Here is a 22,798-nt window from a genome sequence, read left to right on the forward strand (position 1 = left end):
TTGTGGGTTCACCCCAGGGCTTCTTTCTCTCCAGTCCCAGCACAACAAAATGACAGCCCTCTTTCCTCCCATGCCTTTCTTGACTCTGTAAATTTTAGTGGGAGTGACAGGCCTAACCGAGAGGGATGGGAAGGTGTCTAGGAAACTTGGCTAGAAGCGGGGGGGGGGGGCGCTTCGCTTGCCGGCAAACGCACTGACTCAGCACTCCCCGGGGCACTGTCACTATGCGAAGAAGAATAATTTAAAAAGTAATTCGCTCTGTTTGCTCAATTGGTTATCAGGGGGAGGAGGGAACTGGGGTTTGGCCGTTCTGAGAGTGCGGCTGTGCTAACATGGCAACTCATGGCTATACCTCAGCATCAGTAGGCTTACATGCCTTCCAACATTCCTCTGATGAAAATAGGGATGTCCATAATAATAATAATAATAATAAAATAGTGGGTGGACATAGTAGACAACACAAAGATTTCTCCAAGTAGTTCTTTATAAGTAAGCTGGAACTGAACTGAACAGCAAACAGCTCAGCCGACCTGCTTTTATAGGCAGCCGGCTGTCAACATTGTAACAACAACAACCCAGGGTTTCCCGCCTAAATTAACTGACGTGGACCTGAGTGAAAACTATACACACACGATACCCCTGGTGGCCAGGATGAGAACTTCAGTACATAACAATAATAATATCCTGTCCATCTGACACGGTTGCCCCAGCCTCTCTGGGCTGCTTCCAACATATATAGAAACATAATAAGCCTTTAAAAAGCTTCCCTTTGCAGTATTCCAAATACGCTTTGGTTTTGTTACTTAATTGTTGCCAATTCACCAATAGTGATCTTAAAAAACAGCACCAGATTTGCAAGTCTCTTACAGCAGAACACAATGGCCTGCTATATTAATACGCAGCAGATTTCAGATTTAAATTTTCCTCAGTTATACACTCGTACCTTATTAAGGAAGCACATCGAGGCCTCATGCTTCCTGGACTTCATAATCCACCAGGAGATAATAAAACCTTAAACTTTTTTTTTAAAAAAACTTCCCTATACAGGGATGCCTTCTAAAGGTTGTATAGTTACTTATCTCCTTAGCTCGGGAGTCGCATAACTCCATCCCTTCCAACATTTCTCTCTTTTTTTATATATAAATTTTTTATTGGTTCTCCACAATTTTTATAAACACAAACATTACACAATAAAAACAAACAAACACATAAACAAACATGTATAATTTCAAATCCTTTTTTCTTAAACCTTACTTCACTGACTTCCCCATACCTCCCCTTTCTGCATCCCAATTTCCAAATTTGTTTCAGCAAATCTTACCCCTTAATTTCATCATAATTTCCCCCTAATCTTTTCCTTTACTTAATCTTTTACAGCTGTAATCCCCTTTTTTCAAAAACCTCAACATTTTAACATTCATTAATTTTGCAATGTTTCTTGAGATAAATTTTAAATTTCTCCCAGTCTTCATCCGCCGTCTCTTTCCCCTGGTCACGGATTCTGCTGGTCATTTCAGCCAGTCCCATGTAATCTATCACCTTCATCTGCCATTCTTCCAGGGTGGGTAGATCTTGTGTCTTCCAATACTTTGCGCCCTTCCAACATTTCTCTGATGAAAATAGGGGCATCTTAAGGAAAAGTGGAACATTCCGGGATCAAATCAGACAGCTTCTCTAAATCTGGGACTGTCCCTGGAAAATAGGGACCCTTGGAGGGTCTGGGCTTACACACACATTCACATAGGTGGGTGCACACTAGAATCAAGGTGTGGCGGCTCCCCCTCCCAGAGGTTCAACATTTAAGGACCCTGCCGGAAAAGGCACCTAGACAACGATGAATTGTAATGTTAGCAACATTAACAATAGTCCAACAAGCAAGGGATAAAATAGGGACAGGAGTTTACCAAATAGGGACTTGTCTGTGGCATAAGAAGATGAGAAGAGGCCTGTGGGATCAGGCCCCTAGCCCATCCAGCTCAGCAGGGCTGTCTTAAGCATATCTTGCGTGTGGTGCAAAGCTCCTTCTGTAGCCCCCCTGCGGTTCCCAGATTTTTAGGGAGGACAGTGCTGCCGGAGGGGCTGGAGGAGGCGGGCAGCGGTTGGAGGGCAGCTCCTGTGGCGGGGAACAGGCAGAGGCTGAATGCAGTGCCTCTTGGTTCAGCTGGCTGCTTCGTGCTGCAGTGGTCACGGCAGACGGAGGCTCCGGGCGCGGCACTGCTTTGGCGCAGCATGGCGGAAGCGGGCGAGGGCAGCGAGCTGATGCCAGGAAGCGCCACGTCCAGCCTCCGCCTCTGCCCTGGCGCCCTCCAGAACTTGGCGCCCCGGTGCCCCGTGCCACTAGCCTCTATGTGTAAGACACCCCTGTAACTCAGCATCCTGTACTCACAAGTGCCTGTCTGTGGGAAACCCTCTGCCCTTCTGTGGTTTCTAGCAACTGGTATTCAGAAGTACAGTGCAAATGCATGCTGGTGAAAAAACCGGGAAACTGGAAAGCCAGGTTTTAATGCCCACTTAGGAATTAAGCACACAGTGTGATTTTGAGGAAGCCCCATACTTGCAGTCAGACCTAGCTCACAGGGCCAGCAGTTGTTCTGAGCTCCTTGATATATTTACGTTATTTTATTCATTTATTAAATTTCTATACCGCCTTTCATTCAAGGAGCACAGGGCAGTTTGCAACACGAAAGCACAAAAAAATGCATGCCACAGTAACAAACAAAAACAATACCCCACCCTGTTTAAAAGCTCATATATTGATGAGCATATTCAAACCCTCCCTGGATATGCAAAACTTGTGGCTTCAGGAATGCCCTCTTTTATAAAAACAAAACAAAACACCAAAATATTCAGTGGCTGTTATTTTTAGTCTGCTTTTGTACAGATAAGCTTATTCTTAGCCTTTGTGTATGAGTTTTTACTGTGTTTAACGCTTCATTACAAGCAGTCCTGAAAATAGGCTTGGAGGACAGAGTCTAAATCTTAACAGTGAAATGAAGTAAGTAACCTCTTATCTGCTGACATTTTGAAATTAAGTACAAAACGGTGGGACACGTCTCTTTAAAAGGGAAACCCAAATTCACCCCTCACCTTTTGTTCCAGAAGGTACAGTCCGCATCAAATTAATGAGTTCTGCTTACTGCTTTGAAAGGAAGAAAAAACAAAACACACCACACACCTTTGATCTTTTCAACATGCTGTTACGGTATATGATTAAACGCTAGTTACGAGACTTCTATTCACTCAAATTCTTATGTGAATAGTTTGTGTTCTTTAAACCTACTTAAGATATTATTGTCTGTGCAATGGAACACATATCAAGGAAGTTTGCTTTTTAAAAAGTGTGTAATAACGTGACGGGACACAGGTGGCGCTGTGGGTTAAACCACAGAGCCTAGGACTTGCCGATCAAAAGGTCGGCGGTTCGAATCCCCGTGACGGGGTGAGCTCCGGTTGCTCGGTCCCTGCTCCTGCCAACCTAGCAGTTCAAAAGCACATCAAAGTGCAAGTAGATAAATAGGTACCGCTCCGGCGGGAAGGTAAACGGCGTTTCCGTGTGCTGCTCTGGTTCGCCAGAAGTGGCTTAGTCATGCTGGCCACATGACCCGGAAGCTGTACACTGGCTCCCTCGGCCAATAAAGCGAGATGAGCGCCACAACCCCAGAGTCGGCCACGACTGGACCTAATGGTCAGGGGTCCCTTTACCTTTAATAATGTGACAGCGGGGCTTGTCCCTACCCCATTTGCCCACCTGCTACTGTGGGGTAAAATGAAAGTATGCTACTTGCTGCAGCAGGTGGAAAGTCTCTCTCTCTCTCTCTCTCTCTCTCTCTCTCTCTGTGTGTGTGTGTGTGTGTACTGTATAAAAAGGATTGCAAAAGGAGTGGAACAGGAAAAGCTGCTGCAGAACTGTTAACAATGGATTTTGGAGGGGTCGCCTGCTTTGGTTTTTGCAGCATAACCGACTTTCACGGCACCTTAAAGCAGGGGGATTCCTGCCCTGCCCCCCGCCACATTCCCTTACATGCTGCATGCCAGTGAGCGAGGAAGGCCAGGGGGAAAGTGGGTGGAGCAACAGACGGGAGTCTTACTTTCTACAGTCAAGCTGACAGATAAAAATGTCATAGGTTTCTGCACCCACACTTCTCTCACTTTAGCTTCCCCCTCGCATCAAGGAATCCTAGGAACCAAAGTTTGAGAATTTTAGCTCTGTGACAAGCATACTGCAGTGCATGTGCTCTGCCATTGAACTGTTCTCCTCACCACTTCATGTTATGATAAAGGTAAAGGGACCCCTGACCATTAGGTCCAGTCGTGGCCGACTCTGGGGTTGCGGCGCTCATCTCGCTTTATTGGCCGAGGGAGCCGGCGTACAGCTTCCGGGTCATGTGGCCAGCATGACTAAGCCGCTTCTGGCGAACCGGAGCAGCACACGGAAACGCCGTTTACCTTCCCGCCGGAGTGGTACCTATTTATCTACTTGCACTTTGATGTACTTTTGAACTGCTAGGTTGGCAGGAGCAGGGACCGAGCAATGGGAGCTCACCCCGTCACGGGGATTCGAACCGCCGACTTTCTGATGGGCAAGCACTAGGCTCTGTGGTTTAACCCACAGCGCCACCCGCGTCCCTTACATGTTATGATAGATCGCAACAAAAACTGGCTCTTTAATTTAGTGTTCATTCACTCCACACCATAGCAGGAGTTTTCTCCCAGTGGAACCATACTTGTACACATACAATTCCCTGCCTGGGTTCAAGTTCAGCATAAGCCTGATTGGCCAGTGACTAGAATGTCAGAACCTACATCTTTTCCTCCAACTTCTAAGCTCTTTTAGACATCTTTCAAAAAGAATTCCCCCCTTCCTTGTTGTAAATGAAAAAAAAAGCCACACATAAATGTGGCTTAGTGTGACGTGCGTATAAGGTCACAGTTTGTTATGAAATAATTTAAAACTGTTTACTTTAATGATCAAAACACAATTGAGGTCCAGTGTCTCTAATTATGGTTAGCCATCTTAACAGCAACCAGCACCGGGGTTGCAGCAATAATAATAACACTTCACTCGCTACAGGGCTGTTTCCATGCATTTTACCATATTGGAAAACTTTCATTTCAGTGATTCTGGTTTATATTCCTGTGGCTTTCTAAACGGAAAAAAGGGACCCAGTTTCTTATGTAACACTTCTGGCTAAATGCACAATTCTACAAAGTTGGAAAGCAAATTCCCTGCCCAATATAGACAGATGACTCAATTCCACAACTGATCAGGAAACAAGGGAATATGTTTGGGTTGCCTGTGGCACACTTTACTTGTCTGCAACTATTTGGGGAAGTGAGAATGTTCGCTTGGTTGTATTCTCACACAAAAGTAATGCTAATAATGATTTCTAATATAGTTGAACTATCAGCACAGGAACATAAGAAGTTGCCTTATACACCGAGTCAGACAAATGGTCTATCTAGCTCAACGGGATGCCTCCCAGATATAGTTGTTTTCCAACCGGTTCAGACCAGTTGGAACTGGCTGAAGCTGGTTGGAACAGGTCAAGGCCGGTTCCAACCAGTCCAAGCTGGTTGGAACTGGCCAAGACCGGTTGGTACTGGCCCACACTGGTTGGAACTGGCTCAAGCTGGTTGGAACAAAACTAGTCCGGTTGGAACCAGACCAGACCGGTTGAAACCGATTCAGACCAGTTGGAAGTGGCCCAAGCTGGTTGGAACCAGCCCAGACAAGCTGGAACAGGTCAAAGCCAGTTGGAAAAGGTCCAGGCCGGTTGGAATAGGTCTAGGCCAATTGGAACTAGCCAACACTGGTTGGAACTGCCCCGAGCTGGATGGAACAGGACTAGTCCGATTAGAACCAGCCCAGACCGGTTGGAACTGGCCCAGACCGGTTGGAATGGGTCTAAGCCAGTTGGAAAAGCTCCAGGCTGGTTGAAACTGTTTCAGACCAGTTGGAACTGGCCCAGACCGGTTGGAACAGGTGCAGACTGATTGGAACAGGTCTAGGCCAGTTGGAACAGGTCTGAGCCACTTGGAACTGGTTCAGACCGGTTGGAGCTGATCCGAGCCAGTTGGAACTGGTTCAGACTGGTTGGAACTGGTCCGAGTCGGTTGGAACTGGTCCGAGCTGGTTAGAACCTGTTCAGACTGGTTGCAACCGGCCCAGACCAGTTGGAATGGGTCCTGGCCAGTTAGAACCAGCCCAGCCCTGTCAGAACCAGTCCAAGCCAGTTGGAACTGGTTCAGACTGGTTGGAGCTGGTCCAAGCCGGTTGGAACCGGTTCAGACTGGTTGGAACCGGCCCAGACTGGTTGGAATGGGTTGAAGCCATTTGGAAAAGGTCCAGGCCAGTTGAAACAGGTCCTGGCCAGTTAGAAAAGATGCAGACTGGTTGGAACAGGTCCAGGCCAGTTGCAAACAGTTCAAACCGGTTGGAGCTGGTCTGAGCCGGTTGGAACTGGTTCAGACCGGTTGGAACTGGTCTGAGCTGGTTGGAACCGGTGGAGACCGGTTGGAGCTGGTTTGAGCCAGTTGGAACCGGTTCAGACCGGTTGGAATGGGTCCAGGCCAGCTGGAACAGATTCAGACTGGTTGGAACAGGTCCAAGCCAGTTGGAAAAGGTCCAGGCCAGTTGGAACAGGTCCCGGCCGGTTGGAACCAATTCAGACTGGTTGGAGCTGGTCCGAGCCAGTTGAAACCGGATCAGACCGGTTGAAACAGGTCTTGGCTGGTTGGAACAGATCTAGGCCAGTTGGAGCTTGTCCGAGCTGGTCCAGACCGGTTGAAACTGGTCCGAGCCGGTTGGAACCAGTTCAGACCGGTTAGAGCTCATCTGAGCCAGTTGGAACCAGTTCGAACTGGTTGGAACGGGTCCAAGCTGGTTGGAACCGGTTTAGACCAGTTGGAACTGGTTCAGACCGGTTAGAACCAGTCAAAGCCGGTATGAACCGGTCGTACGCGGTTTGAACCAGTTCAAGCTGGCTGGAACCGGTCTAAACCGGCTGGAACTGGTTCAGATCGCTTAGAACTGGTCGAAGCCGGTTTGAACCGGTCAAAGTCGTTATGAACCGGTTGAAGCTGGTTGGAACCGGTTGAAGCTGGTTGGAAGCGGTCTAAACCGGTTGGACCTGGTTCAGAGTGGTTAGAACTGGTTCAGACGGGTTAGAACCGGTCGAAGCCAGTTTGAACCGGTTCAGACCAGTTGGAACCGGTCTAGACTGGTTGGAACTGGTTCAGACCGGTTAGAACCGGTTCAGACCGGCTAGAACCGGTCAAAGCTGGTCTGAACTGGTTTAAACTGGTTGGAACCGGTCTCGACCGGTTGGAACTGGTTCAGACTGGTTAGAACCGGTTGAGGCCGGTTGGAACCGGTCTAAACCGGTTGGAACTGGTTCAGACCGATTAGAACCGGTTCAAACCGGTTAGAACTGGTCGAAGCTGGTTTGAACCGGTCCAAGCTGGTTGGAACTGGCAAAGCGGAGTCCGAAGCAAGAAGCCGGGTGTGGACAGGAACTCTGGAAGAACAGGTCTGGGTGCTGGCAGAAACAGGTTTCCAACGACATTGCTCCCGCAACCTGGGACTGGGCTGACTGGCCTTTATCTCCTCTGAGGCCAGGGGCGATCCCGGCCCACAGGTGATCCGCCTCTCCTGGCCTTAAGGTGAGCACTCCTCCTCAGAGAACTTATTTCCCCCCCGCCTCTCTGCCTTGAGCCTTTGCAGCTCAGAAGAGGCTGGAGGGTTACTGGACCCAAGGGCAGCTTCACTATCCCCTGACAGGGCTGGGAGAGGCGCACATGAAGGCAATGGGCCCTCAATCACCTCTGGAGCCAGAGTGGATACATCTGGTGTTTGCTCCTGAGGATCCGGCACAGGTGCAGGCCCTTCAGATTCAAGCCCCTGCCCCGGCTCAGCCGCCCCTGGAGGTGGGGACTCCTGTGCAGCCTGGGACTCCTCAGGTTCAGATTCTGAATCAGATTCCCAGGCCATCACAGCAGATTTGTACCGGTTGAAACCGGTTTGGGCAGTCCAAGCTGGTTGGAACTGGTCTAGATGGGTTAGAATCGGTTCAAACCGGTTGGAACCAGTTGAAGCCAGTTGGAAACTGTCAAAACCAGTTAGAACTGGTCAAAGATGGTTTGAACCAGTTGAAGCTGGTTGGAACCGGTCTCAACCGGTTGGAACAGGTTCAGACCGGTTAGAACCGGTCGAAGCTGGTTGGAACTGGTCAAAGCCGGTTGGAACCGGTTGAAGCTGGTTAGAACCGGTCTAAACTGGTTGGAACTGGTTCAGACCGGTTAGAACCGGTCGAATCCAGTTTGAACGGGTCAAAGCCAGTTTGAACCGGTTCAAGCTGGTTGGAACCGGTCTAAACCGGTTGGAACTGGTTCAGACCGGTTAGAACTGGTCAAAGCCAGTTTGAACCGGTCCAAGCTGGTTGGAGCCTGTTTAGACCAGTTTGAACCAGTCCAAGTCAGTTGGAACAGGTTGAGACTGGACTGGTAGAAACCAAACCAAGTTGGTCAGTACTGGTCTCACCAGTTTGAACTGGTCCAAGCTGGTTGGAACCTGTCTAGAACGTTTCGAACTGGTTTAGTCCGGTTTGAACCAGTCCAAGCCGGTTTGATACGTCCCCGTTTCCTGGGGACAGTCCCCGGATTTACAAATCAGTCCCCATACAAAATCCATTGAAGTTGAAAAGTGTCCCTGGATTCATTGAAAAAATTCTGGTAACCTTAGCCTAACAAAATATAATATTAACAAGGTGTCCTATCCTGGAAACAGCCAAGGATGACAAGGTTGCAGTTTGCCCCTTTCTGGGAATCCTTTTTAGCAGGTGGGGGCAGCTAAAACACCTAAAGCTTTTGCTGAATAGCAATCAAGCAGCAATTTGAACACAATACCAAGTAAGGTGGTTAATTAGCCCACTTTTTATTCTAGGCAGGACCCCTGTGGCTCTGAAAGCTTGTGGCAGAATAACAGGTTTTGCTTGCCACATCGCTGAATGATGCCTGTTACATCCATGCCACCTTCCCAGACCAGCTGCCCTCCTGTTGAGCCACAACTCCCATCCGGCCCAGAAAGCATGAGAGTTGAAGATCAGCATCAACTGGAAGGCAGCAACTTAGAGAAAGCTGCTGTCAGGTGTTGGTGTGGTTAAAGGTAAAGGTAAAGGTACCCCTGCCCGTCCGGGCCAGTCTTGACAGACTCTAGGGAGGGAGGAGAAGGCTGGGGGTCACGTGACTGTTATGCTGGGGGAGGTACAAGGACCGCCCACTCCCAGATTCTGCTAGCGACTGAGCCGGACATAAACTTTTTTTCATTTAAAAAACCGAACAATGCCGCAGAGACATAGGCACGCTCCCTGCTCATTTTGCCACCGTCTTTCTAAGAATTTCGTTAGCCACTCTAAGCTCTTTTTTTCCTTTTTTTGAGAAAGGGCAAGTGATAAGAAAAATGGTGATCAAAAGTTTGTGCTGCAGTGGGAGCGTATTTGGGTGCTTTCCTGCAAACATTTGGCACAGGACCTAAGAGTTAATTCATTCATCCCTGTACAGCAGGTTATTCTACCCTCTACACCTGCTGTGGGCCAGCAGCAGAGACAGCGGTATGGGTGCAGGGGGAATAGAGGACTAGGAGAAATGGAAACCTGGTATTTGCCAAAATGCCACCAATTAAGAACGCTTAGGCTCACCAGAGGAGTAAATTTTCAAGGCATTTGTAAGACGAAGATTATTCAAATCCACTTCACAAAGCTGAAGACTTTGTTTACGGATAGACTTCTTTCCACGTACTTCATTTTTCATTTCAGCTTAAGTATATTCCTAATTATATAAAGCTAAACCAAAACAAGCTACTCCAGGGATTATATTCGCTGAGGAAAACACCTTTCTCATAGCATCTTCCTAATAAGCGAGTCAGTGGATCTCTTTTACTTTCAAATGTGTGGCTTATATACGGCAGGGGACAACTAAAAGGCTTCACTGGGAAAACCAGGATAAGCTCGCTTGCTCTAAGCTCTGTAAAACATGAATTTTCTGCTGCTGAATTTTACGAGGTCACCTGCTCTTAGCTCCCCCTCTCCCCTTACAAGCTGAACACTGCACTAGGAGAAAGGATTTTTTTTAAAAAAGCTAAAAAATGAATCACCACATTTTGAGTTGGCATGGAGCTGCAAGCAGGATTTGGATGTAGAGCTTGGATTCCTTGATAGCACAGTTGGCACTTAGATCCATTGGTGAACACCAGCAAAAAGAAGCAAACACAGTACTCAAGGATATGGAAAACAAACATGCATTCTATTCTAACCACTACACACTTTCGAGCCAACAGAACTGTATCATGTTTGCAATGGTTAATCCTGCAACCTAGATTAGTGGCTTTGTCCCTCCAGTTGTTGCTGAACTACAACTTCCATCAGCCCTAGCTAGCGATGCCAATGCCACTGGCTGAGAGTTGTAGTTCGCCAATATCTGGAGGGACAAAGGTTCCCTACATCTGTTGCCTATGTTCCAACACCCACTTGAATCTTCTCAAACCAGTAGCTGAGGTGTGCTTGATTAAGTTTCCAAGACAGAAAGTGAATGTGCTCTAAGCAATGAAAGATGAAAACACTCGCTGCCCTCACTCATTTCTCACTACTACCCATGCCTCTAATGTACTTGATTCGCCTTGGTGTGTTTGAATATCCTTTTCGCTGTTGTAAACGCTTCGGTCTACAACCAGGTAGATGTTGTTGCCCTCCGGTTGACTAGCAGGTTTGAGAATTTTGTTCATGTAATAGTGATGCTTTTCTAAATGAACTGCTTTGCCATTTATTGCCCCCATCCTATTCTAACCTACACAGTTCTGTGCTTCTGGAACACACCACAATTTATTAATGCTTGTCCTATGAGAACAATTATTTAGACAAGTTAAATTGATAATAAGAGTAGGGAAGTCATGCCTAAGAGCTCAATCTCTTAGCCAGAAAGTCCCTAGTTCAAATTTCTCTTCTGTTATAAAACTCAGCAGTTGCCCTCAGACAAGTTACCATTTTTCAACAGTCTTCTATTTTGGGTATGAAGCTAAATACATCACATGGTCATAATGGTTTACCAAGATGTGCTTTGAACACTTTTGACAGCATTTTTTTACCTTCCGAAAGCCTATTATCTTTCTTCTGCTATTTCCCTTTGGCCTGCAAAGCCAAGCCTGGAGTCAAGACTAAGCTGTTTGTATTATCCATCGGGTGTCTCAAATAAATTTTCCATTTTGTCTTACTGGTCACAGCTGCACAGAGAACTTAAGATTACACAAGCTAGCCAGAACTATACCAGTTCCACTTGCTAAACGCTTTAGAAATTAGATTTGACATACTCTGAACTCATCTGATCAGCCCACATCACCACAAACTCTCTTTAATTACAAGAAATAACAGCACAAACTAGAGACTCGCCGTCTTTTAAACATGTACGTCATTTTTATTTATACAAGGATAGAGAAAGACCGTAGCAATTTTTATTGGAACTTGCAATCACCTAGGATTAGCACTGCTAATTAAATTGCTAGAAATTTAGTTTAGGATCAGACGATGGGATCCTGACCGGGAGCAAATTAAACCTCCCATCCCTCACCAAACATTAAAAGTAGGGGACATCTAAATGTACGCATGACGTACAGTCAAAATGATGCTTCTCTCAGGAGGACTGGACCTCTCCATTCTCTAGTGAGAGAGAGATACAAGCCCAGTTTCCCCAAATGTAGTATTTAGGTAAGATGTAAAAAGAAAATAACCATCCCAGCAGTCTCTCTTAATGGCTCCTCCCATTAGGATCACTCATCTTGGTCTCACAATTCACAGCAATTTGTCTCATTGCCAGCATGAAGAGTTTTGCTGTTAGGAGTAAGGCCTGGCTAGCAGCATTCAGGGAGGGCGAGGGGAGAGCAAAAGCTTTTGGGCTGGGGTTCTTGGAAGACATCCCCCCCTTTTTAATTTTTTGCTTCTAGGGCTGAAAGTCTGCCCATGTTTAAGGACGGCACCAGAATAAGAGGAGCCAGAGAGTGCAAAGGAGGTGGCAGCAGTGAGGTTTGCCAAGGCCATGCCTGGAGATCATGTGTGCATTTTCCACTAAAGCCTGACCCATGTCACGTGGCAGAAAGCAAGGGCAGGAGAAGCGCTAGGGAGCCGCTTTTCCCAGAAAGGAATGATTAAAGGAAGAGAAAAGTGGCAAAGGGGGCAGCAAGTGTAAACGTTCCTTTGTTAATATCTCTAGCTAGGTGTGTCCTACAATCTCGTCATCCAGTTTTGGGAAGTGGCAGAGAGTTCGTGCTCTTCAGGAATTGGCCGCCTCATATTGGCTTGACCTAGGTTTCCGCTGCGGCAGAGCCTTGGCTTCTTTGCTGAGTGTGCCCGAATGGGACTGTGCAGTTGGGGCTGGCATACCCGGCTCAGAACCAGTTCCATTGGTTCCTGTGGAGTAAGTCTGGCTGAGGCTGTTTGCGTTTCCAGGAGGTGGCCGGGACCTGGAGTTGGACTGGTACCAAGGCCCGCTTCGGTACCGATTTGAATTGGGGTGTGGGGGCCCATTTTGGCGTTGCCCTTGGCCCCTGTAACCTTGACCAGATCTTCTATTACCCTGGAAACCCTAAAACGGAAAGAAAGGGAGGATTACTGTGAGCAATAGCTATGGCAGCCGGCAGGTTTTGCCACATTCAGCAAAGAGCCAAGACACACCAAGGATATTCCGCCACTAAATCAGTATAACAAGAATGTCTTGCCAGGCTCCTGTTTTAGGAGTGATTCAAAAAGGACAGTGCCCACTCCCACATCTATTAACAGAGTTAGAGCATTTAGACAACTAGGGTCAATTTTTAAAAAAAAGATATTAGTGATGACAAGCACATCTTTAAACCTGCAAGGCATCACTTGAGCATATTTGTACAATATATAAAAAAATGGAAGAGAGCATTTTATATTGGATACACTTTCTAGTTACAGTGGTACCTCGGGTTACATACGCTTCAGCTTACAGACTCCGCTAACCCAGAAATAATACCTTGGGTTAAGAACTTTGCTTCAGGATAAGAATAAAAATCGTGCTCCAGTGGTGCGGCAGCAGCGGGAGGCCCAATTAGCTAAAGAGGTGCTTCAGGTTAAGAACAGTTTCAGGTTAAGAACGGACCTCCGGAACGAATTAAGTACGAAACCAGAGGTACCACTGTATTAACAGATTTTCATTCTATTTTCAGGGAATATGGATTTAAGCATATTTTTAAATTTTCATGCAAATGGACACAATAAAGGCAAGCCTCTTCCGATCAGTCCAGCATACAGGAAAAAGGTTGCCCATGGGAAATTAAGATGACGACTTCCACATGCCCCTGCCTATTCAGTGGTTCCTAAACTTTCCCCCCACGGACCACCTGAAAACCACTGAGGGTCTTGGTGGACCACCTTAAGGCCTTTTGTAGCAATTGCAATGCAGCTAGATGCTGTATGATTGTTAATTGTATTTTTTCAGATACACCACAGACCATCCCAATGAAATTTGGCAACCATGGTGGGGGGAACCCCTGCATCACAGCACAACTGCCTTGCTTATTCACAGCCATGAGGAAGCTTAGCTCCCTCTACTCATGGCCTGCTAAAAAGCCGTTTAGGGTGCATGAATGCATGCAGAAAAAGAGTGGAAGAGACACAGAGCCGTAGCCCTTTCTGGGCCACAAGGAGCCCAGGGCTTTGGTAGTCTGGCCTTTTGTGGTAGCCTCCATGTTGCAAGGCTGGCAGCGAATGCAAAGCTGAGATATAAACAAGAGGGGCTGCATCCACTCGTTCTTACACTACAAGCAAAGGCCATTCAAAGCAACGTACTCATGGTCCACCCACATGCCAGTTGCAACCACAACAGGAAACATTAATCCATTACCTCACGGTAGGGCTGATATGGACGGCTTGTTGCATTTGCAGCGGCTTCTGCAGGGGGTGGTGGTTTCTTATTGGTCGTCGTAAGGCTCGGAGCAGAAACAGAGGCACATACTGTGCTTGCGGCACTGGGCTCATCTGGGCTGCTCACAGACGTGGCAATAGAGCTGCAGCGTGACCTGGTGGAGTAGCTGTTCTTTGGGTGCGAAACTGAAATAAGAACACAAGGCAAGCTCTTAGGAAGAGGCTGTCGTAATCTGAATCCCCTGCACACATCTTCTATAACAAAGTCAAAGGAGAATCTACCTCCTCTTGACAACAATGAGAGATAAAGTGCTGCATATTCAAAGGTGATATGTTACATGGGGGGGGGGGGTCTTCTCTCTGTATTCCTGCAGCACCCTTGTGGTAATATTACAAACTTTTCCCAATAGAGAACTCAAGTGGTGGTCAGCCACAGGACTGTAGCCAAAATGCAGCAATTCTTGGATAAATCCCAAGGTTTGCAGTTTTCCCCCCGTTAAAAGATAAACACCTTAAAGTGGCAAAAATTATGCATTGTCCAATAGGGACTGAATTTAGCCACTGAATGTAGAGTAACAATTGGAAAAGGAGCGATACATCAAGAGGAAAGGAGTGAGGGGAAAGGTTGAATGGCTACGTGGGGTTAATTCGAAAACAGGAGCCCACCTCCTTTTAGGAGGGAGAATGAACTGCAACATTTCGTTGCAGCCCCCACCTGTTTCCACTTCATTAGTACAACCATCAGAGCTCTGAAGCAGATGACCTCCCAAGGACAAAAGACAGATGAATGGCAGAACAGAAGTTTGAATTTGAAATGTCCAAATCCCCAATAAAGCCTTACTTAGCAATTCCCTCTTCCTCTGCACAGACAATGCTGAATTTGGTGTCACAGCAAAACATGGCATTGTCACACCTTTAGGGTACCATAAAATTATTTCTTTTTATAATAGCTTTGGAAATGAGAGGAAGAACTTATCTATATTACACACACACACACACACACACACACACACACACACACACGGTTGGCTCACCTTGTCCAAAAGATTCAATGCTCCTCTTGAGTGCATCTAGGTCACAAGTGAAACGAGCCACCCTTCCAAGATCTTCATCGTATTTGCGCTCACTAACAAAGTGCTAGAGAGGAAAATGCCGGCATGTTAAGGTTCCATTAATGACGTTCTGTTAAGTATGTTCAGGGTTTGAGCCAAGCTGAGGCCCCGATGCCAAGAGGTCTGCCAAGGCATAGCTTGCAAGAGTGTGTCCAAGGTACATGCTACCTTCCGGATTCACCAACACAGCTGCAGAAAACTAAGCCCTCCAATTGCAAGGAAATCCCATTTATCTGCAAGCGTTTTCAAAACATTCATTCCAGTGTCATTAATGCAAGGTTACCAGATTTTTTTCAATGAACACTTTTCAACTTCAATGGATTTTGTATGGGGACTGATTTGTAAATCCAGGGACTGTCCCCGGGAAACGGGGACGTCTGGTAACCTTACATTAATGGTAATTTACGTGAGATAAAAATTATGCATGGTCTTGCTGGTGGAACAGTGTGTCGGAGCTCAATGGGATGTTTATGCAACTTTGTTCTGCCCTCTGGTGGTAGAAAAAAAGAGCATTTATTGGAGCTATGTGTTTGAAGCAAGCATGCTTGATGCTCCATGATCAGATAGATTATTCTACTTTTTAGAAAACAAACGCGAGAACAAATGTAAAGAGAAAGCACAGGCAAAGGTTTCTGCTTGGTAGCTGAGAGGTTATTGTCTAGACTGGAATTTCTCTCTAAACGAGATGCTGAACACCAGTGAAGTGCAAATGTTTCTCAGGAAAAAGGGGAATGCAATGTTTTGAAATGCATTATGCAAGCAAATGAATTTACATACATTTATTTAATCTGAGCACTTTATCTTGGTTTTCTTTAGAAATAAAAAAAGATCAGAATGAGAACTTTTAATGAAACCTTAGCTTTGACTAGATGGCCACCGATTGGGGATATTGTAGCAGTGGATTTCCTGCATTGGCAGAAGTCTGGAATACCTTGGAGGTTCTTTCTATTATTCAGATGGAGGAAAAAGTTAGAACTTCAGACACCCTTGGAAACACACCTGTGCAGAGTTGGTTCCGGAGACTATCAGTAAGAAGAGATTCCTTATGAAGAATGTCTTCTTTCAAAGGTTCTTTCGCTACCAAGGTGAACATTGGCACAATTCCAGCAACACGTTTCAAGAGGATACCAAGTCTCTGCCCCCGCCCTCTCTGTGCAACCTTTTCAGACCCAGGACATGTATTTTGGGGCCCAATTTTTAATCTTTTACCATATATATGCATGGTGGTAGTAGTGCTCCTGTTGCAACCCACCTCGAATTAGGCCACTCCTAGCGGTGCAGCGATAAAACCGCTAGCACATCAGCAAAGCTATGCAAGGCCTGGTATGGTTTTAAATTGGGTGGGCAGCCATGTGCTGAAATGCCTGCCTGCGAGGAAGGGGGTTGGACTAGATGACCCTCGGGGTCCCTTCCGACTCTACAACTGTATGATTCTGTGACCCACCAGTTGGAAGACCAGTGCCTAGCCTAGTCCTCTCAACCCTGACCCTATCAAGGTCAAACATTCTCCAGAGACTCTTCGCAGCTCAGGTATGAAAGAGCACTCCTTAACACAAAATGGTACGATGGACTGAGCCTGGGCCATCCTACATGCAAAATATACCGTATTTTTTGCTCTATAAGACTCACTTTTTCCCTCCTAAAAAGTAAGGGGAAATGTGTGTGCGTCTTATGGAGTGAATGCAGGCTGCACAGCTATCCCAGAAGCCAGAACAACAAGAGGGATCGCTGCTTTCGCTGCACAGCGATCCCTCCTGCTATTCTGGCTTCTGGGATTCAGAATATTTTTTTTCTTGTTTTCCTCCTCCAAAAACTAGGTGCGTCTTATGGTCTGGTGTGTCTTATAGAGCAAAAAATATGGTAAATTCAGCTACAATTCTCCTGTAACAGGAGGATACCAGGGAATTAAGCTATGGCTACATGGTTACTATTTCTGACTCTACTTTGCTCTGACTTCTACACCAGCTGTTTAGTCCACAATCATGATTAATGGTAAGAATAGGGCTAGCATAGCACACAGAAGTCCAAGGTTCACCTTTATATCAGCTCTAAGCTCTACCAACTGCTCCTCGGACATTCGGACAGCCACATCAGTCATCTTCTTCAGCGCCTCTGCCTTCTTTTGCCGGCTGCTTAGGATGTCCACTGAAATGTAAAGGAATGCAGACCAAGCGGTTATGATGCCCAAGGCAGTTACATAACCAGCTCAGTGATACTAATCACTGGCTCACTGATATTAGCAGCTCATTGCAAGCAGCAAATTAATGAACAAAACTGAAACCTACATTAAAGCAGATGCTAAAAACGCCAACTGTATGTAGCCCCAAAAGGCCAACTCTAGGGAGTAGGAGTTCAATAGTTATGAGGAATCCACCTAGAAGGCTTCCACACACTCTGCCCTGACTTGGACTAATTGCATTTGTTAAACTGGAGCTTTCAGGACTAAACATGATGCAATATTGGAGATCTATGGATAGGATCAAATGCTAATAGCGCTAATAATAATAATAGCAACTGTGTACATTCATGCAATCTTGCTTGTACGTGAAATGCCAAGGGTTGGGAGTGGTGTTAACCCTTTCCCTCCAGGATTGATTTCCTGCTAAATAGTTACCTCACTGAAGCTGCTACTTTTCCAATGGGGTGTGTGTGCAAAAGGTATGATATATGCGCCTGTCTTTGACATTATAATGGGACACAGGGAGGAAGCAATTTCTTTGGTATGTTATGCCTAGCCATTTAGTTCTTTAAAATAAGACCCATGCACCCAGATGACACAACTGTTGATGGAGCTATTGAGGTGTTCCTGAAGTCTTCTTATAGACAAGCCTTATTGAATTAAGTTTCATAATCAGGTTCTCACACCAAAAATGAGACTCCAGTGGGTAGCCTGCCCATTGTCTGTGCCCTAGCCCTTGTTCGGCCTGTTGCTCAGGTTAGTTTCAGCAGTGGAAACTGCAGTTTTGCCCATACCTGCAAGACTTTGGTATTTGTACTCAGAATTCACTCATTTAATGCCATTTTTGCCTATGAGATAATGGATTTTATATTTGGAAGGGACATGGAATGGGCTGGAGAGAAGGTCTGGCTCACTGTTTGTTTTTAAGTCACTGCATTGCCATAAAAAAAGGTTTTAACACAATTTCTTTAAAAACAAAACAAAATACTTACTTGCTTCTGCTTTCACTTTGTCCATTTCACCTAGAAGGGCTACTTCTCGATCCATGAGACTAGAAAAAAGGAGGATAAAAGATAGAGGTGAGAGGGGCAAACCTTTTACACTCATAGCCTGTATATTGTCAGACTGTGGACAAAAAACAAGTCTGCTATAAACCCTATGCAGAAAGAACAGGGACAAAAGAGGCATGTGAATTGTTCATGCTGTTCAGTGAGCTTGAATGGATCAGTACCAGTATAAAGAATGAGCCAACAGATGGCAACAGAAAACTGCAAGCCCTTTCCAGAATTTGTGACATAACTTTATTGAGTGCACAGAAACATGGCACTAACAATCAATTCACTGCCTGGAAATCAGAAGAACCTTGATTTGAGGTTTAAGCTCTGATTCTTCAGAATTTTCTACAGTTCTAAAGGTAAAGGGACCCCTGACCATTAGGTCCAGTCATGACCGACTCTGGGGTTGCGGCACTCATCTCACTTTATTGGCCGAGGGAGCCGGCGTATTGGCTGAGGGAGTCATGTGGCCAGCATGACTAAGCCACTTCTGGCAAACCAGAGCAGCACACGGAAACGCCGTTTACCTTCCCACCAGAGCAGTACTTATTTATCTACTTGCACTTTGACGTGCTTTCAAACTGCTAGGTTGGCAGGAGCAGGGACCGAACAACGGGAGCTCACCCCGTCGCGGAGATTCGAACCACCGACTTTCTGATCGGCAAGTACTAGGCTCTGTGGTTTAACCCACAGCGCCACCTGCGTCCCTTTTCTACAGTTCTAGGTGGCCTTAATTTTTTTGCTGCAAATGCTGTTACCCACATAATCTGAAATGGCACCTCAAAGGACCACACACACAGCCTAAGGCAACTGTGTCTGCCACAGGAAGGCTGGTTCTCTGGAGGGAAATCTATTGAAAGAAAGCTTAGCATTGTGTTCTGTTCTCGTTCCACTGCTTGGTATGTCTTACGGAAGACAATATGACAATATAACATCTTTTTAAAACCAACTGCAACTCCTGTGGTGTTAAGGAACAATTCTGCTGTGTCAACCATCACAGCATCTAAAACTAAAATTCTTCCAAAGCCGGTTGCTCCTGTGACACCCTTCCTGCTTTACATACTGACATGAATTGGTTTCCTCAGAAATGGACAGAAAAGCATTTCATTTGTCTGCACTGACTTCAACCCGTGCAACAGTTGTTCCTTGAAACCCACAGGGAATGTGGAAGAGATTCTTTCTAGCAGACCCGTCACTGCGTTTTAAGGAAAAGGCAAATAATCTTGGCTATAATGTAGAGCCAAACTGACCCCAGGCTCAGTGTTTTATCAGTCCTGTGTACAAAAGCCTCCCTGCAGGAACCTTCTCTACTTGACATTTATTGAAGGAGGTTCCCCTGGCTTGCTTCCAAACAGGCACTATATATCCCTGTGTCACGGAACTGAACTTCCTGGTTTCTGCTGATTCCACCCTCACCCTTCCCATAGCAACTGGGACACACAGACTTATCTGAGCCAGGCTGCTGAACCACACTCGGGTCTTTGACCTTTCTGAACGTGACGCAAGTGTGAGTCAAAGAGCAAAGAATTAATTGTTACAAGAGGAGGACTTTTTAAGCTAGCAAAACTAGAGCTCTCATTTTGCAGAGATTATAACCCACAGAAAGGGGCACTGATGGGCGAAAATAATGCTTGACCAATTGATTATTATTATTTATTAAATTTGTATACCGCCCTATAACGGTAAAAGTAAAGGACCCCTGGAAGGTTAAGTCCATTCAAAGGCGACTATGGGGTTGTGGCGCTCAAAATAATGCTTGACCAATTAATTATTATTATTTATTAAATTTGTATACTGCCCTATAAAGGTAAAACTAAAGGGCCCCTGGACGGTTAAGTCCAGTCAAAGGCGACTATGGGGTTGTGGCGCTCATCTCACTTTCAGGCCGAGGGAGCCGGCGTTTGTCCACAGACAACTTTCCGGGTCATGTGGCCAGCATGACTAAACTGCTTCTGGCGCAATAGAACACCGTGACGGAAACTAGAGCACACGGAAATACAGTTTACCTTCCCGCTGCAGCGGTACATATTTATCTACTTGCACTGGTGTGCTTTCGAACTGCTAGGTTGGCAGAAGCTGGGACAGAGCAATGGGAGCTCATCCTGTTGAGGGGATTTGAACCACGGACCTGTCAATCGGCAAGCCCAAGAGGGTCAGTGGTTTCGACCACAGCGCAGGTCTCAGGGCGATTACATCATAAAATCACAATGTAAAAACACGAAATACATAATAAAAACAAAAGCAACCCAACCCCCCCAACACATTTTAAAAGGGCATTGGATGCCAATCAGCCAAAGGCCTAGTCAAAGAGGAACATTTTCCCCTGACACTTAAAAGGTGTATAATGAAGGCACCAGCTGAACTTCCCTGGGGAGAGCATTCCACAGATGGGGAACCACTACAGAAATATGCTAATACTATGGGCAAAACTCATTAACTGCCTCAGTCATTTTCCCCTCTGGAAGAGCCCACTCACCCGAGAGACAGGGAGGAAGTGCATGCGGATTTTGAGCCTTGGAAAGCACATGAGTTGAAAAAGGAAACTGGAAAGAGTGTCACTCTTCCAACTTTTCCCTTCAGCAATGTGTGCTTTTCAAGGAAGACAGAGGTGACTGCCCTCGCCACCTTTTGACCAAGGGGCTCAGATGTTTTGCCATCTGACCAGGGGAAGACTTCAAGAGCAGCACTGAGCCCATGGGTGCCCCACTGGCAACCCCTGAATTAAATATCTATTCCTTCAGAATTGAGTTATGCTTCACCACGTCAGAGTGCACAATTGCAACAAGGGCCTCACAGGGGATTTTTAAACCTGGAACCATTGGCATACAGATCAGGGGCTTCACGTCTTCAGCTCTTCCCCCAAAAGGGGGCTTTCCTTGCAGCTGTGGGCATTTCAAGACATGCATAGTTCAGCGGCTTCAAGGAACAATGGGAGGAGATTGTGACTGCCTATAATGCAGAACTGTCATATGATGTTTCAGGGTCCAATAGCTTGGATTGGTAGCCAGGTTTGTAACATGAAGACCACCACCAGCTTCAGTTACTGGTGGCAGCCTTTCCAAACAACCACCATCAATGAGAAGATACACGTGACCATGTACACTACCTACATGACTACCTTACAAGTGACAGGCCCCAAGGAAAACACTCGTAAAAGTAAAGTGGTTGCCTTTTCCCAAGACATGTTAAACTTATTCAGATCTGAATAATTCAGCCTCTGCAGGTGTTAGCATACCAGCTCTGAAGTTCTGCAAAGGCCTGTTTCATTTTCTTAATGGAGGCATCCATTTCTTCTTTAACTACAACACGATACCGAGCCAGTGACACAGTGCACCGTTGGAGGTCTTTCACTGATTTTTCAATATTAGAACCTGCCGGGGGGGAAGAAACACACAAAGCCTTCTAGTATTAGTCCATCCAAGTTTTCCAAATTGCTATAAAAGCAGAGGTGACGAACTGGATCCGCCTGAAGGCCCAATCCAGGACTGGCCAATTCTCCATGGAGCATTTTTGACAGGTGCATAGGACCGCCTACTGGTAAATCCCTTGAAGCTAGGCAATTCAATTTCAAAAGGAAGTTTTGGGCACACACTCTAAGGGGTGCTCTTCCTCTCTTCCTTCACATGAATTAAGCCATGGCTGCAAAGGTTCCTGGTAAAAGCGGGCCTGCATCCGGCACAAAGTTTAAATTCAGCAGCAAATGTAAGCCCTGCCTTCAGTAGAATCAACTCAGGAGTTCCCAATCAAAGCTCCTAGGTGAGACTCATCCTAGTGGGGCTTGCATTCAGCAATGAAATTAATACATAGTCAACCACTGACTAACTGCCATGAAGTACCCATTTGATTTTTTTCAAAAAAACCACAGATTACCAGATTGACCAGAAGATGATATCTTGATTTCAAGAATACGCCAGATGCACTGGACTGTGTGCACATGTGGGGCATCTAATTATGAATTAAATTTCAGAGTTTTAACTTTGAGAAGGCGTTTCCCCCTAGTAAACTCAAATCTGTACAAGCGTAGGTAAAGGTAAAGGGACCCCTGACCATTAAGTCCAGTCATGACCGATTCTGGGGTTGCGGCGCTCATCTCGCTTTATTGGCTGAGGGAGCCGGCGTACAGCTTCCAGGTCATGTGGCCAGCATGACTAAGCCGCTTCTGGCGAACCAGAGCAGCGAACGGAAACGCTGTTCACCTTCCCGCTGAAGCGGTACCTATTTATCTACTAGCACTTTGACATGCTTTCGAACTGCTAGGTTGGCAGGAGCAGGGACCGAGCAACAGGAGCTCACCCTGTTGCGGGGATTCGAACCGCCAACCTTCTGATCAAGCAAGTTCTAGGCTCTGTGGTTTAACCCACAGCACCACCCGCGTCCCTTGTACAAGAGTAGTTTCTTCTAAAAGAAAAGATGAAAGACTCAAGAGAGAGCAATAAAGGTTATAGACACTCTGCCTCATCTCTCCAGCAGAGCACATCTCCATGCTTATTTCCATCACCAAGGCATGCTGAAGTGTTCACCCCC

The 22,798-nt window shown here is 46.2% G+C and overlaps 1 protein-coding gene across 2 annotated transcripts in view; it reads right to left on the bottom strand.

Moving 5' to 3' along the window:
• Nucleotides 1-11,439: 11,439 nt before the first annotated feature.
• The window catches only part of SPATS2 (spermatogenesis associated serine rich 2), a 50,761-nt gene continuing 39,402 nt past the window's right edge, over nt 11,440-22,798 (bottom strand). For both annotated transcript variants that reach the window (XM_082212556.1, XM_082212557.1), the window contains exons 8-13: nt 21,510-21,645; nt 18,212-18,270; nt 17,076-17,185; nt 14,963-15,065; nt 13,909-14,114; nt 11,440-12,627 (exon numbers count right to left, since the gene is read on the bottom strand). In XM_082212556.1, the coding sequence (XP_082068682.1) occupies nt 12,316-12,627; nt 13,909-14,114; nt 14,963-15,065; nt 17,076-17,185; nt 18,212-18,270; nt 21,510-21,645 (926 nt within the window). In that variant the 3' untranslated portion in view covers nt 11,440-12,315. The remainder of the gene's footprint in view (nt 12,628-13,908; nt 14,115-14,962; nt 15,066-17,075; nt 17,186-18,211; nt 18,271-21,509; nt 21,646-22,798) is intronic.

Source organism: Podarcis vaucheri (genome assembly GCF_965113315.1).
Source record: "Podarcis vaucheri genome assembly, chromosome: 2".
Taxonomy (NCBI): Eukaryota; Metazoa; Chordata; class Lepidosauria; order Squamata; family Lacertidae; genus Podarcis; species Podarcis vaucheri.